At 32.9% G+C, this 14,307-nt stretch overlaps 1 protein-coding gene across 3 annotated transcripts in view; it reads left to right on the forward strand.

The window, feature by feature from the left end:
• The window catches only part of LOC129231232 (homeobox protein Hox-C4-like), a 160,803-nt gene that overhangs the window by 56,231 nt on the left and 90,265 nt on the right, over positions 1 to 14,307 (forward strand). For 2 of the 3 annotated variants that reach the window (XM_054865496.1, XM_054865497.1), the window contains one exon: positions 46 to 1,260. In XM_054865496.1, the coding sequence (XP_054721471.1) occupies positions 46 to 536 (491 nt within the window). In that variant the 3' untranslated portion in view covers positions 537 to 1,260. Of the gene's footprint in view, positions 1 to 45; positions 1,261 to 14,307 lie in introns of those variants that run through there. The other variant, XR_008581228.1, reaches the window with a different exon arrangement.

Genomic DNA, 14,307 nt, shown 5'->3' on the forward strand with positions numbered 1-14,307 from the left:
CAAAAAAAAAAAAAAAAAAATTCTAATTCGAGTCCTTCTTTTCAGTTGCTCCTAACGGGAATTTTCCTGGAGTCGAACCAAAAAGGCAGAGGACAGCCTACACTCGACACCAAATACTCGAATTAGAGAAAGAGTTCCACTTCAACCGGTACCTAACACGGCGGCGAAGAATCGAGATCGCACATTCTCTCTGTCTTTCCGAGCGACAGATCAAAATCTGGTTCCAGAATCGGCGGATGAAGTGGAAGAAAGACAACAAACTCCCTAACACGAAAAATGTTAAGAAGAAAAACCCCAATAATGCCAACAACGCAAATAACAATACTAACAACAATGCCAATAACAACACAACAAACAATAACAATCCGGACCAACAAAATGCGAACAGATTATCCAACCCTCAATCTCAACCTCCAACGTTGCAACCGGTGGTGCCACCGCCGCCACCACCGCACCACATGATTGGCCCTTCTCCTCACTCCCAACCAAACTCCTTGGTGGATTCAAAGACGGATTATGGACTTACAGAACTGTGATGTTAGCATGTAAAGTCCACTTTTATTTGTGTTCGTACTATTTCTCACATTCCAGAACAATGTAAAAATTGTATGTAAAAGTTATTACGCCTCTTCAGACGGTTCCCGCTGGAAAACATTTCCAGCCAAACTGAACTTTTTGTGGAATTTATTACGAGTGATGTGAATTATTTAACATTAAAATTCACAAGGATTGTGAAGACATGCCTTAAAAGTAGATCGAGCGTTTTAGAATATGGCAACAATCGCCATATTTTTTGGTACTGAACTGTGTGCTTGAGATGCAACTCAGAGGTGTTTTCATACGTGCTCCTATGTATTGTTCCTTACGTTAATAGTTTAATGAATAGGGTGCTGCTTTTATAATTCTGGACTGTGTAAGAGTTTCGATTTTTCAGTAGACACCACGTGTTAGTGCAATAATATAAGCAATATGTTGTGGCCTTGAGAAAAGCAATCGAAATCATTTTGTTGGCGAAGTTGAGTCTAGTAAGTACATTTTCATTGAAAGAGTTTTCATTAATGTGGTTGTTCTGATGCTCTACATGAAGTAAATACTTCAGAGTGGCAAATGGTAATCTGAAAACATAAAAGCATCAAAAAAATTGCTTTACTATAACGAGAACTAAATTTTCCCTCCAGCTTTTCTTAAATCTACTGGTAAGTAAAAATTTTAAAAGTAAACATGATTCGTACACTTCCTACAAAAAAAAAAAAAAAAAAAAAAGAAAAGAAAGAAAGAAATCCCAAAGAAATATGATTTTTTAGATCTACCACAGGTGCCACTTAATTTTTAAGTTTCATTCTGTAGGCTAAAAAGTGCAATTACGAGTTATTGTGTTAATTGTGCAAAACTTTAAAATCGTTTCTGAAATTTTTACCTTGTTGGTTGTAAAAAAATACGACAGTTGTTTTGTGTATTTGTCGGAAGATTTTACATTAGTTTTTAGCGGAATGTTTTATTGTTTTATTTGTAAGTACTTCAAGTTACTCTATCGTGTTAAATGTCTTTAAAAAACAAATCATTTGTTAGCAGCATTTTGACTTCGAAATTAAACACAAGAATTATTAGTTTTTTCAAACGTGGCCTGAAAATCATTGTGGTTTAATTTATTAAAAAATAATAATTACTGCTGCTTTGTTTCTTCATGATATATAAAAGCGTTTAAATCTATATTATGATTTACGTATAGTAAGAAAATGAGAAAAAAAAAATGAAAAAAAAAAGATATCAAACATGTGATTTTTATTTCGAATGTCTAAAAGACATACTTGCTTACGCTCCCGGTGAGAATTAATTGTTTAATTATTAACGAGATTACAGAATCTCTGTCAATAATCGAGCTCAAGTTTTAATTTGAATGCAATTGATTGTATAATGGTTACCCAATCAAGCTTTTCCTTTGTCATATACTTTTCGTTGTTGGTCACAAATTTTCAATCTGAACCTCTGGGATGCATTTCTTTCACAAGCGAAGTGAAAAACCCCGGGCCGAGTGCGTACACGTAGATTGATTGTTTTGAAGAAAAATTTTCATTGAACTAGAAAACTATCCCAACAGTTCTAAGCTGCCTCTTTCATCTAAATGTGTACAGTCTATCCCTTTCTACGTCCACTTCTTCTGAAAAAGACAATGATGTGAGTTCGACTGCACAGAACCTCGAGCGAAAAAGAAGAGAAAAGCATCCGTTTTATTTATGTATTTAATTGTGTTGTCGCTGGACTGTGTCTGCTTTTGAAGGTATATGAAAGATGACCATAGGGCATTTTCGTGTTAGCTAGCCCTGGATGATACGAATTCTATTTGATGTTTTTAAAACTGCAGAATTGAACACCTGCGTCTCTGAGTGATAAAAGGACTACCTTCGTATACTTGAGTTCCAGTGGAAAATTGAAAGTTGTATAGTATATGTATCGACCGAAAAGCATTGATTGATGTTTTTTTGGTTATAGAAAGGGTCTTTCAACTTTCCACGCGTTGAACAAGGTACAAATTTCTATATTTTCGTTAAAAGTCTAATATTTCTTTTACCACCCTAAATGAGTAGACTCTCGATTAACAGGGACGGCCAAAAAAGTTACTAAGTTATTTAGAACAAGAGGAAGATGGCAGTCTTGGTTAAGGGTTAAAGGTTTTGGGGAGCCACAATCAAGTGTAGTGCAAACGAAAAGCAGGTCTATAATTTCAATTGTCTGAACACAATAAGGTTAACTGTAAATTTCTATTGCGTAGTTGGAAAGTTAGATAAGTATTAAAATCATTGACTTTGAAAAAAAAAAAAATCTTGATATTATTAATGGCCTTATGTATAATTTTTCAAAAATGTTTAAACAAAATTTGCATGTATTAGAATATCCGTGATATTTGCTTATCCGGCCGTGGCATTTCCGGACCATCCCGGTTATTTGGAGTCTACTGTAAAAAGATTTCTTAGCTGAGAAAGGCATGTTTCGCCGTTCAACATCATTATTTCATCAGAGAAGCGTATTCATTATTGATGCAGCTCTTAGCCTTTTTATTCAGTAAGTATGTGTACTCAGCTGAAAAACAATCTCAGGGGGCTTTTTATTGTGTGTACTCTTGTACCGATTGTTGTACCTGCTGAGCAGAGTATTTATTTTAAATATTTCTGTTTTTTAGTGCATTGCTTTTTCATTAGTATCGTAGAATCATAAACGTATTCAAAAAATATAATTCATTCAGTGAGTCAATTTTGTCAGTCACAAATCCCATGCACTTCAATTTAAAAGAAATACGCTATCGTTTGTGCCAATAAAGCCGAGGAATTAATTGAACGTAATATTAGAATATATATACTTTAAAGGATATATCCGTTGTAATTTTTTAAATTTTTATCCATTTTTCCCTCTCTTTATTATTATTAATTATTATTTTAGTTTGATGCATTAAAGTTAGGAATAAAATCACGAAACACATAAAATTGTCAGAGCTTTGAACTAATTGCTTGAAGCAAAGTCGCATAATAGTAAATCCTTGCAAGAAAATGCGATATTGTTAAGCTCTTTAAATTCCACATTCCCTAACTTGGTAAGTTTTGCAAGTACTATAAAACTAATGAAGATGACGATCAATTTTTTGCTCATCTTTTGGCTCAGTGTAATTTGAACGTTCATTGGGTATTCCCGTAGAACTGCAATATTCTTGCTTCGTTTCTTTCTTTATTTATTTTTAGAGCTTTATGGTTTCCACAAGCTTTCTTGACTAAAATATTCATTTAGAATTTTTACAAGAAAAGTTATTGAAAATTTGTTCATATATATATATATATATATATATATATATATATATATATATATATATATATATATATATATATATATATATATATATATATATATACTTATATATTGATAAAATCTCTGTATCACTTTCAAGATTTTTTTTTGTATATTAAAAAAAACCCTGTTTAAATGCAACTACAGCTGTTTTCAACATTATTAATGAATTTTAAATGACGAACTGGAATTTTTGCTCTGAAAAGTTTAACTTCAAATAAATTGCTTTACTTTAGACACTTGATTAAACGGAATCGAAACTATCTATGTGCTTAATGTATTTAACAATTAAAGCAAATTCTCAATTTTCATTTTCAAATTTTTTGAGTCCAAACTTAAAAAAGTTTTCAAAAACGGTACCTGAATATGAAAGAATTTTTTTCTATTTTCCAAATTTGAAAGTGTATGAAAATCCGTAACTCCATTCAGACACACAAGTTGGCTGCTAAACCTGAATGAACTGAATGCCAGCTGAGAAGAGCAATAAATTTGCAAAAATTCTCCTGCGAATGAAATATCGAGTAATGCTCTTTTACCATCTTCAGTTCGTGAGATTGTTAAGTAGCATCTAATTGCTCGTTGACGTTTACTTAATGTTCCCAATCGAAAGCAATCCTGAAGACGATCGTTTCGTTTTGTATTTTTTTTTTCTTCCTCGGGAAAAGGAAAATTGAATTGAAAAATCTGTGAAAGCGCTTCACAAGGACGCGACAAGCCAGTGACAATGTTGCTCGCTATAAGAAAAATGGTCTCCGAACGGCGCGATTCGATCGGCTAGGAAACCTTCAGCGATTCCTTTATAGCAAAAGCTGCTGAAGGCCCAGGGGTAGGGAGAAGGGGCGAGAAAATGATGGGAGTTTAAACTGCGCCAGTGTCTGACATGAACCTTAACTGGATGATGGAAGTTCCCTGGAAGATTGCCAACATCCCAGTTGCAACCATCCGTTCCGTCTTGAAGACACGGCGTCGTGGTGTCCTTGTCTCTGAGCTGCTAATGTCTCGCTTTTTGAATTGCACAAATGACGTCAGAAAGATTTATTCCCCCACCCTCTGATTAAGACAAGTATGTCGGGGGAAAATTTAATTTTTCGCACTCTTTTTAGAGCTAAGATCCGAGCTTTTGTTTCTATGCATTTATTGTTTGTGTTCGTTTATTGGATCAGACCAATTATAGGCTTTCTTAGTTCTACATTGAAAAAGTTTCGTTTTCAGTAACTTTTATTTCTTTGTTCAAAACTTTTGTCAGTAAAGTTAAGGTCGTAGTGTAATTTCATTCTTAACTTTCTCTCTCTCTCTCTTTTTTCCTTTGATCATTTCTGATTGTAACATTCTAACTCTCCTCCAGTTTTGAGTTAATATTTGTGGACAAACTTCAAACAATAAACACAACAAATATTTCCTGACCAACACTGTTAAAACTGCTGGTGGCATATGGAATCTTTTAGGGTGAAACATTGTACCACAATACATACCCTTATGGATGTCACTTAGCTCTCTATGGTACCCTTAAGGGTGCTATAAGGCACTATGATACCCTTGAGACACTTTAAGAGTGCCATTGAGAGCCAAATTGCACACTAACGGGGTGCCACTAGTGCTGCAATGTTACTCCCTAAAAGGGGCCATATACGACCCGCAGTTTTAATAGTGAAAGCTTTACAACAACAACATATATTGGTGGTTGTTGGTTGAAGTAATTCAAACGCTTTGATGAATCTAAGCTATACTTGCCACTCAGCGGGTAGTTAATTTTCAACTAATCAATCATCTTAAGAAATATGTTTAAATTCATGCGCATTCAATGACTAATAACGTTTTCAGAAAATGCGTGAATTAGAATATAGTGACATGATATATGGTATGGATTTCCGCCCTTACCAATTAAGACCTAATCACCTTTCCCGAGATAAAACTAATCAAAATTGTAAATGCAGGAAAAATTAGTTGCAACACTTTAGATGCAATCTTTTACTTTACCATTTTTTGAAGTAACGCTCTTTATTCGATACCAAGCGTTCAGCCTTGAAGTGTTAAAACGACAAACCAGCTTAAACAACAAAACACGATTTTAATTAATAAGCGATCGCTCATCTGTTTTAAGGAGGCATATGTGAGGTGGATTCAATTTGCACTTGCTAAATGGTAAACGAACAATTTGGAGGCGAGTCTCTGAAATGTGTGGCACGTCATTAATTATGTCAAATCGATGAAGTGCAACCCACGTTAGTATTCTGGGCTTCTCCAATTGGGAATCAAATAATGACATTCACTACCATGATGTGATTTAGCTTAAACTGCTCAATTAAACTACGCTTCGACTGCTTTTTGGATCAAATGGTGACGAAATTAAATTTTATTTTTAGATAATTTGACATTAACCGATTTATGAAAATGGGGATTGCATTATTGTTCTGGTTGTATTTATTTTTAATAGGAGATTAATGCAATGCTGTTAAGGATATAATGCAATTGACTCCCTTCGATTATTCATTTATTAGCGTTAACCATTAGTTTCCAATTTATCTTTGAATCTGCGAATATAATGGTGAAGGAGTCATTTTAATAGGTAACATCATTTAATCGGTAAGGAGTCACTTTATTAGGTTTTAATAGGTAAAAATAAACATGCTAGCGGGGGGAGTCTCCAGGATTTCTCACGGGGTCTTATTTTTGAGAATTTTGAAACATTTTTGTGAAAAAAAAACAAATGTTTTTGTGAAATTTCAAAATGTAAACATAGAGAAGTTTATCAATGTAGATTAGATTTCCAATTTGCGTTCTGCTTTTTTAATAAATGAGTTTGTGAAAGGTCTGATTTGGTCAGTAGAAATATTGTGAAGGCTCCATTTTCGTCAATCAGAATTATGTGAAGAGTCCGTCAAATTTAAAACAGAGCATTTTCATGAACATAACCTTGTTTTATTACTTTCTATACAGAAGAAAAAGAAAGTAAAATAGTCTGGAAGCATAAATTTTCTTCCCCTCTAAAATTGCTCATAGGCGTCCGCGAAAGTCGTAATTAGTAATTTTTGGCTCTATGCAGGAACCTCTGAATGACAGACAGATGAACAGAACTGTCAAAGAGTTCGAATATAAAGCAAAATATTCATGGAAAAAAGAAAGAGAGTGAGAGAGAGAGAAAAAAAGAAACTGTCTTACGGAATTTCTATGTTTAACGATAATTTTGCCTTTTCCCCCCTGTAATCCTCCCCCCCCCCACCCACAAACAAAGAAATGTTATTTCTTTAAATATACGTAGTTTTAATAGTATGACTTTTAACTACAAAATAAATGAAAACGGAAATAGTTTTAACGAACTTAATTTCAAAAAGTTTCATCATTTTTAATAAATTTTAGCCTGTCTTTTAAAACTCTGAAAATCTTTTGAGTTCGAATTTCTTATAATTTACGAACTAATGTTGAGCCTATAAACTCAACTGTAATTTAATTTTTATGGACTAATTGTTAATTCAAACTGCATTTCCTGTGCTAATTTGAAAAGAAATGTTTCCATTAGTAAAATTTAATTTTCATTTAAGTAAGGAACCCTTAATGGAGCAATTAAAACACAAGTATAAATGACTAAATGCATTAGTTTTAATAGCTTACTAATCACAAAAAGTAAGTAAATAAATGTAGTTTGACCTCTTAAAAAGTTTTAAATAGTGCGTTAATTTTAGTAATTAATATTTTTCAATGAAACTCTGTAAACAATTTAATTTTTAATTTTCAATTAGCCTTGAGTAACTACTATCTTCAAAATGTATATTTTTTTAACAGTATCCGCGCAAGTGCTTTAGCTCGTATTTCAGTAAACACGTGTAGAATACAGAAGTGCAAGAAAAAATCTTTGTTTTACACAATTTGTAATATTATTATAAAAAATTAAGCGTTGTGTCACTGATAAAGGTGAAATCCTACGTTTTTGGATAAGCTGAGGTGTGCATTTAAAGAACTCGTTACTAAATTATGAACAATTCAAAGTTAAGAGCAAATATTCTATTAGTTGATTCTTTATAACTCTCTCTGTCTTTTCTATACTTTTTTATTACTTCTTGTGAACAGGTTTTTAAAATAAAATGTCAAGCGCTCCTATACTCAGAGTTAGATGCACAGTGAAATCCCGATTTTACGTTTCTCGAGGGACCGGGTTTTTAAAAACGTAAAATATGGGAGATAGCAGCAAAACTAGTGATGGGAGCTGATGAAAAAACGTTAAATGCAGGGAAAACGTAGATTCGAGGGACGTAAAATCGGAGTTTTACTGTAACTATACATTAGTTTTCTTTCTCATTTGCTTTCTTTTCTTCTTCATTTTATTACGAACTTTTAAAGAGACCATAACGCGGTATTCTTGAAGAATATATTGTTTTAGGTAAAAATCTAAAAAATAGAAATTGAAATCATAAATGAAATATTATAGCTTCATTTATTTATTTATTTATTTTCAAACATTTCAATGCTATTGGTAATTTAAATTAAAATAATCCCCAGATTTCGACTGTGCAATAGCTACAATTTTTGAGACTGCTTAAAGATTCTAAACAGCGCCCGGAAAGTTTGTCTTGGTTCTTAGCTGGATTCCATCAATCAAACCTTGCCTCTATCTGATCGTGTCTGCATCAGATGTTATCTAATCGCTTTCGCCTGAGTTGACAACAAACATGAAATAATATCTCAAATGGTAGGAAATTACTCTTTTCATTCAGCAGCTTGTGTAATAGTGGAATTGCGTTTGAACGTTCAAAGTCACTAACTTTGCCTCGAATGAACAAATAAATAAGAATTTGTCGTAAATGATTAGATTAAATGATTTAAGTGAGGAAATGCTCATTTTTATAGGAATTCACCCAATTGAGTCGTTACAATTATTTTAACCGTTTTCTCCCTTTCATGCGTAATTTATTTTTTGTTAGTTTAAAACTTAATTATTATTACAGACAGGATTTTCTTCAACAAAATTGCATTTCCCCCAATATTTACAGCTCATACGTTTCACAGTCGATTCTCTTAACAGATGAAATAGTGTCAGTAGAAATAACAAAAGAGTCAAGTTCTTTTTTCTTCCTTTCTGTATTTCCTTATTTATATTTCTCCCCCCCCCCCCCACGCCAGTTTAAGTCAATTTTTTCTGGCTTTTGAGCAATGCCAAAATATTTTTTTTAACATTAAAGGTAATTATCGCCATTGTGTCGTATTATTCTGAAATCATTATCAGAGGGTTATTTTTTTTAGTTAGTCACAAAAAGTTTTCTAGATTTTGAGCAATGCAAAAATACTTAACTAAGTTTAAAACGATTGTTCATATTTTTTAGTGTTGTTGAGAAATCATAAGAAGAAGGTTCGAGGTTTGCGTAAATATACAGTAGAGAACCAATTATCCGGGAAGTTCGGGACCATCGCTATCCCGGATATCTGAATTTCCCGGTTTTCTGAATCGCTAAAAACCTCTGTTGGCCGATTGTTTATAAAACTTAAATTACTATAATAAATAGTAATACATATTAAAAGAAGAAGAAAACAGTTCAGAATTGCTTATAAATAGTGTCGAAATATTAAAAACTACTAGTGAAAGAATAATTTAAACACCAAAAAACTTCAAGTTGTTCATAAGACCTGAGACCCTCACATTCAATCTGAAAAAGAAAAAAACTACCACTTTTCGATATTTAAAACGAAAAAAAAAATGAAAGGAAGGGCTAGAAACAAGTTTTTGAACGGAAATGTGCGATTTTCTTGATATTCTGTATGAAAAAATTTGTTTTCATTAACGCGTTTTGTTTTTAAATTTTTTATAAAGATTTTGTGTTTGTGATTACGGTGGTTATTGATAACTATTGCTTTTTGCAATATCAATAGCAGTTTGATTTATCAGTTCTTGCAGTATTATTACAGTCATGCGTTTAACAATTTCTAGATTCCACAATTAACTATCCAGAAAATTCGCGAATCTGGTTTTCGGCGTTTCCCGCAATTTCGCTAACAACACTGACGCTCTAAACGACTTTAATTTTAAAGGCCATACAATAAAATATTGCATTAGAATTCGACAATATTCATTTCTCCATTTCTTTACTTTTCTGTTAGAATAAAACACGAAAATTTCCGACTTAAGAATGTACTTCTTAATTCAAGAAAATATTTCGGAAATTTTGCCCCGCGTAAAGGTCAACTTAAAGTTCGTTTTTGTAAACATTTTCCCCAGTTTTACGTAAGTAATATGGTATTTATTAAGAAACAGTTCATATTCTTTTAGGTATTTCAAAAAAAAAAAACTTATTTTTCAAAAATTGCCGAAAATGCGTATTTTTAAATAATGGCGGGAAAATCTGCAAACATTTGCCGGTTTTCTGGTTTCCCGGTTTTTTGGTTCCCGGATAAAAGGTTCTGCACTGTATAATATTTATTGTTCTTACACCTTAATTCATTTAAAATTACAGCGGCTGGTTTATCCATTATAAACTTAAAATAACTGAAAAAATACTCACAAACTGAAGATTTTCCAAAAACATACTTTTAACACAACATTAAACCGTTCAGTAATTGAAACTTTTCTTCAGAAATTGCTTTTAGCTTCCTCAGCATTTTTAACGTAATTTAAGATTTTTTTAAAAAACATATGAATAAAATTTTTAAAAAACGCAATGTCTATTGCGTATTTAACTACCTCAAAACTAAGTCGCTTATTAATGCCTTAGAGGCATCAATCAATTCCAAAATACTGTTAACCATAGATTCTTAACTGGTAAATTTGGGATTTTTGGAAATCATAGTATAACGAACAGAAATTTGGTTTTCGGGGATCTTTCATTAACCGCGAAAGATCGCCAAAAGAAATTGCCTCACTGAATGAATCTGAATTGAACTATTTTGAGTCTGATTTGAGCGGTTTTCAGACTACAATCACGTCCAAAAGGCCAGCCAAACTTAGCTATACAAAGCAGCCTTGCCCCAAAATACGTATACTTTCTACTCTTTACAGACTCTATCTCAATAGGACTCATTTTTTGATGTAGAGAAGAGCTAGGTTTAAAAAATGACCCCCCTATCTCGAGACGCTTCTGGTTCATTTCCGAGATCTTCTGCACTCTAGCGTCGCACATCAGTCTCCTGCCATTAAACGAATTATGCAATGAAGAAATGATGTTTTAATATACAGATTCAAATTAGTAAACTGTATGTATAGAATCATTTCAGTGTTTTATTAATTAATTGATATCGGATGTTCGTATAACGCCGCCTTTATGCTGTTTTAATTAGTGAAAAGATACGTATGTGTTTGTGTCGCGTCCGTATACATCCCGTCTTGAGTTGAAAATGAAATTGCTTAAGTATCCCACTGTTATAATGCTGAGTGTTTGCCACTTATAGAAATGTTTCTTTTTTTTTTTGTGATTTTTGAGGTATTTTCTAGTAACGACTAATACTGCTCAGTTTTTCATTTGTTTTCCGCGATGTATGTGTAATTTAAGTGCGTTTTTTTTATGTTGTCAAAGAATTATGTTATTGTTGTTGACTTTTCTCCTGTGGAGTTGAATTTGTTCCCGTTTATATGATTTTATTTAAATAACGAAAAGTATACCATTCCAACTTTGAATATGAAAATCTTAAAATTTATTAATTAGGCCATATCTGATATTATTGTTAAATGTAAATGGGAAAACTATTGTGATATTCGATTACTTGATTGTAGTTAGTACTAATGAACAGTAAAATAGCAGATGCAATATGTTCATAATAATAAGGGTGATAAAAATAATCGTTCCCTCGTGTGTATCTAAATTGGAAATGTAAATCTGCTTCAATATACATTGTTATTTCTATAAAGGTACAACTCTTCATGTTCTACAGCAACTAGCGCTGCTTCAAACATTTTTATATTTTGCACCTATCATGTATTTTGTATATTAGAAAATCCACGGTGCAAAGACTGTGATCTTACAAAGCCAGTAAAAATATACATAGATGTTGATCGTCAGTAAGCCCAACTCTGGAATCAAACAAAAATCGAAAAAGCAGTTGGTAAAAAACTACAAAACCTTGTATTCGAGGAAGGAATACTCTAATAATAAACAGGTTGTGAATGATGCATTTTTTTAAAACTTTATTTTCAAGTGTCTTTTGTGTTTGTTTTCGCAAGATCCGAATTAATTGCTGTGGATGCATCAACCGTTGCATATTGAGTTTTGATTGAATAAAATGTACTTCTATCAGTCTTTGTGGCGTGTCATAATTATTGTTTTTATTAAATCAAATTTCAACAAAATATTGCTTCACATTCAAACAACACAAAATTACTTTGTGTGTAAACTCAGTGGCACAGCGAAGGGGAGGGGGTGAAAACACCCCCCAGAAGCATTGGTTTTAACATAAATCCAAATTATAATACAGTAGTTTATGCGTATGAAAGGGTTTTGAGATTATCACAAGTATATTTTGTTAATGTAATGCCAATCACTCAAGCGACAGTTTATCATTGTCAAATTCTTGGACAGGTTTAGATAAGCTTAAGCATTTAAATCCACTTCGCGTTGCTATTAGTTGCTTCAGTTTAAACGATATTTGTAACAACTTATCAAGAGAAAAATATTTAATATTCATTCATACCTTTGTTTATAGAAGCACCAGTTCTGTTTTTTCTTTATTGATACTCACACATGATTTTTTTCCCCTTTTAAATGATCGTATGGGCGGCTCAAAAAATTAAAATAAAAGAGTATCCTTCAAAAACCGTTGTTTGTTTGTTGATATGTAACCGTTTATAAATATAATTTCTTTGAGTTAAATGTTGGGGTCTCTAAATGATGTCGCACCTTTTTTTTCCAATGCGTTTGAATCCGTCCTTTGTCACAATTTGTCCCACTCCGCCTTGCCCCCCCCCCTTTTTCACACGTCACGCATTTTTTCATAAACATCTTTTTAGAAAAGTACCTGATGTCACATTTCTTGTCACCTCCCCCCCCCCCCCCTCCTTTCTCACAAACTTTCACAATTTCACAAACCTTCTCCGCCCTCAAAGCGTGACATAATTTGTGGACAGCCCTTTAGCAAGAATTTAGTAAACTAAATAGTACGTACATTAAAGATTTAGTACTAGGGAAGCGCTCCTAATTTTACTAGAATTCAGAATTATATTTGGTTTGTTATTTTTTTAGATTTAGAAGAAGGGTCAAAACGTTTATGTAGCCTGAATCAAAATTAAGGATATTGTACTACTAGTTTTGAGGTTAGCGAGATTTAAATATAAAACTGAAACATAATATAAGTTAGCATTAGCTTCTTCATCTAATATACCAGGGGTTCCCAAACTTTTTTGATTCGCGGCACTCTCTAAAGAGTTAAGATTTTCTCACGACATCCGAACCTACACCTGTTACATTAAAAATATTGATACCTCGGAGAGTTCACGACACCTACTTTGGTAACTCTTAACTCATCCTGACTGCCAATACTTGGAGCGTTGGATACAGGGCATCCATGAAAAGCGATTCCTTACTATCTTACTCCTCTAAACCTCATGGAGCCGGACAGTCAGGCATGTCCTGACACACTGAAAAGCGTTCTAATCATCGTCACCCGCCGCCCGCGGCATTGAGCCGCCACAACGATTGACAAACGGGGGTTGGCGAGCGAAACGAGCAGGGGAGCACCCTCTAGTTAAATATTTAGTGTCTGATATTTTTTGTTAAGACTTAAAAAAAAAAAAATTGCCTCACAGAAAAGGTTTGATAAAGTACAGTGGACGCCGGTGAACTGAATCAGTGGTTAATTGAATCAACCGCTTTAATGAATCAAATCGTCAAAAACAGAACAATTTCTAGCTTTTTTGAATTAACCGCTTTATTGAATCAGCCGCTTAATGGAATGAAAACTGTTTAGATCAAATGTGATTCATATTAGCGGCGGCCACTGTAAAGGGAAGCGAAGAAATTATTTTAATGTGTGATATAAATTTGAAAATATTGAAAAAAAAAAAAAAAACCTAGAGGATGGTAGAATCACATGAGTAGGAAATGTGGTAACACATACTCTCACTCTGTCTTTTCTGCGTATGTCTGTGTGGCGTGCTCTCTCTCTCTCTCTCTCTCTATGCAAGTGTGGTGTGTGTTTGTGATTCGAAATTTCAGAGATTCAGAGTAATATTTTGAGGATGGTCAAATATTACCATGCTTTTTAGTTCCGCTGTTTTATCTTCGTGGTAATAAGGGTTAAGTATTGATTTTTTTTTAAAGTTTAGTTGTAGAAATTTGAGAAGATTTGAAGGATCAAAAAGTTTGATCTTATAAAAAAAGACTGAATTAAGTACATATTTATTAAGCGTTCATATTTTTTTTCCTCAGATCATTTATTTTAAGCCATAACCAAGCATTGATTTTGTCCAAAATCGTAACACACTGATGTTTCTATTATATGTTTCAGTACCATTGAAATTCGAAGGAATCTGGCATAAGAATCGCTATTAACATTTTTAAT

This window comes from Uloborus diversus, chromosome 10 (genome assembly GCF_026930045.1).
Source record: "Uloborus diversus isolate 005 chromosome 10, Udiv.v.3.1, whole genome shotgun sequence".
Taxonomy (NCBI): Eukaryota; Metazoa; Arthropoda; class Arachnida; order Araneae; family Uloboridae; genus Uloborus; species Uloborus diversus.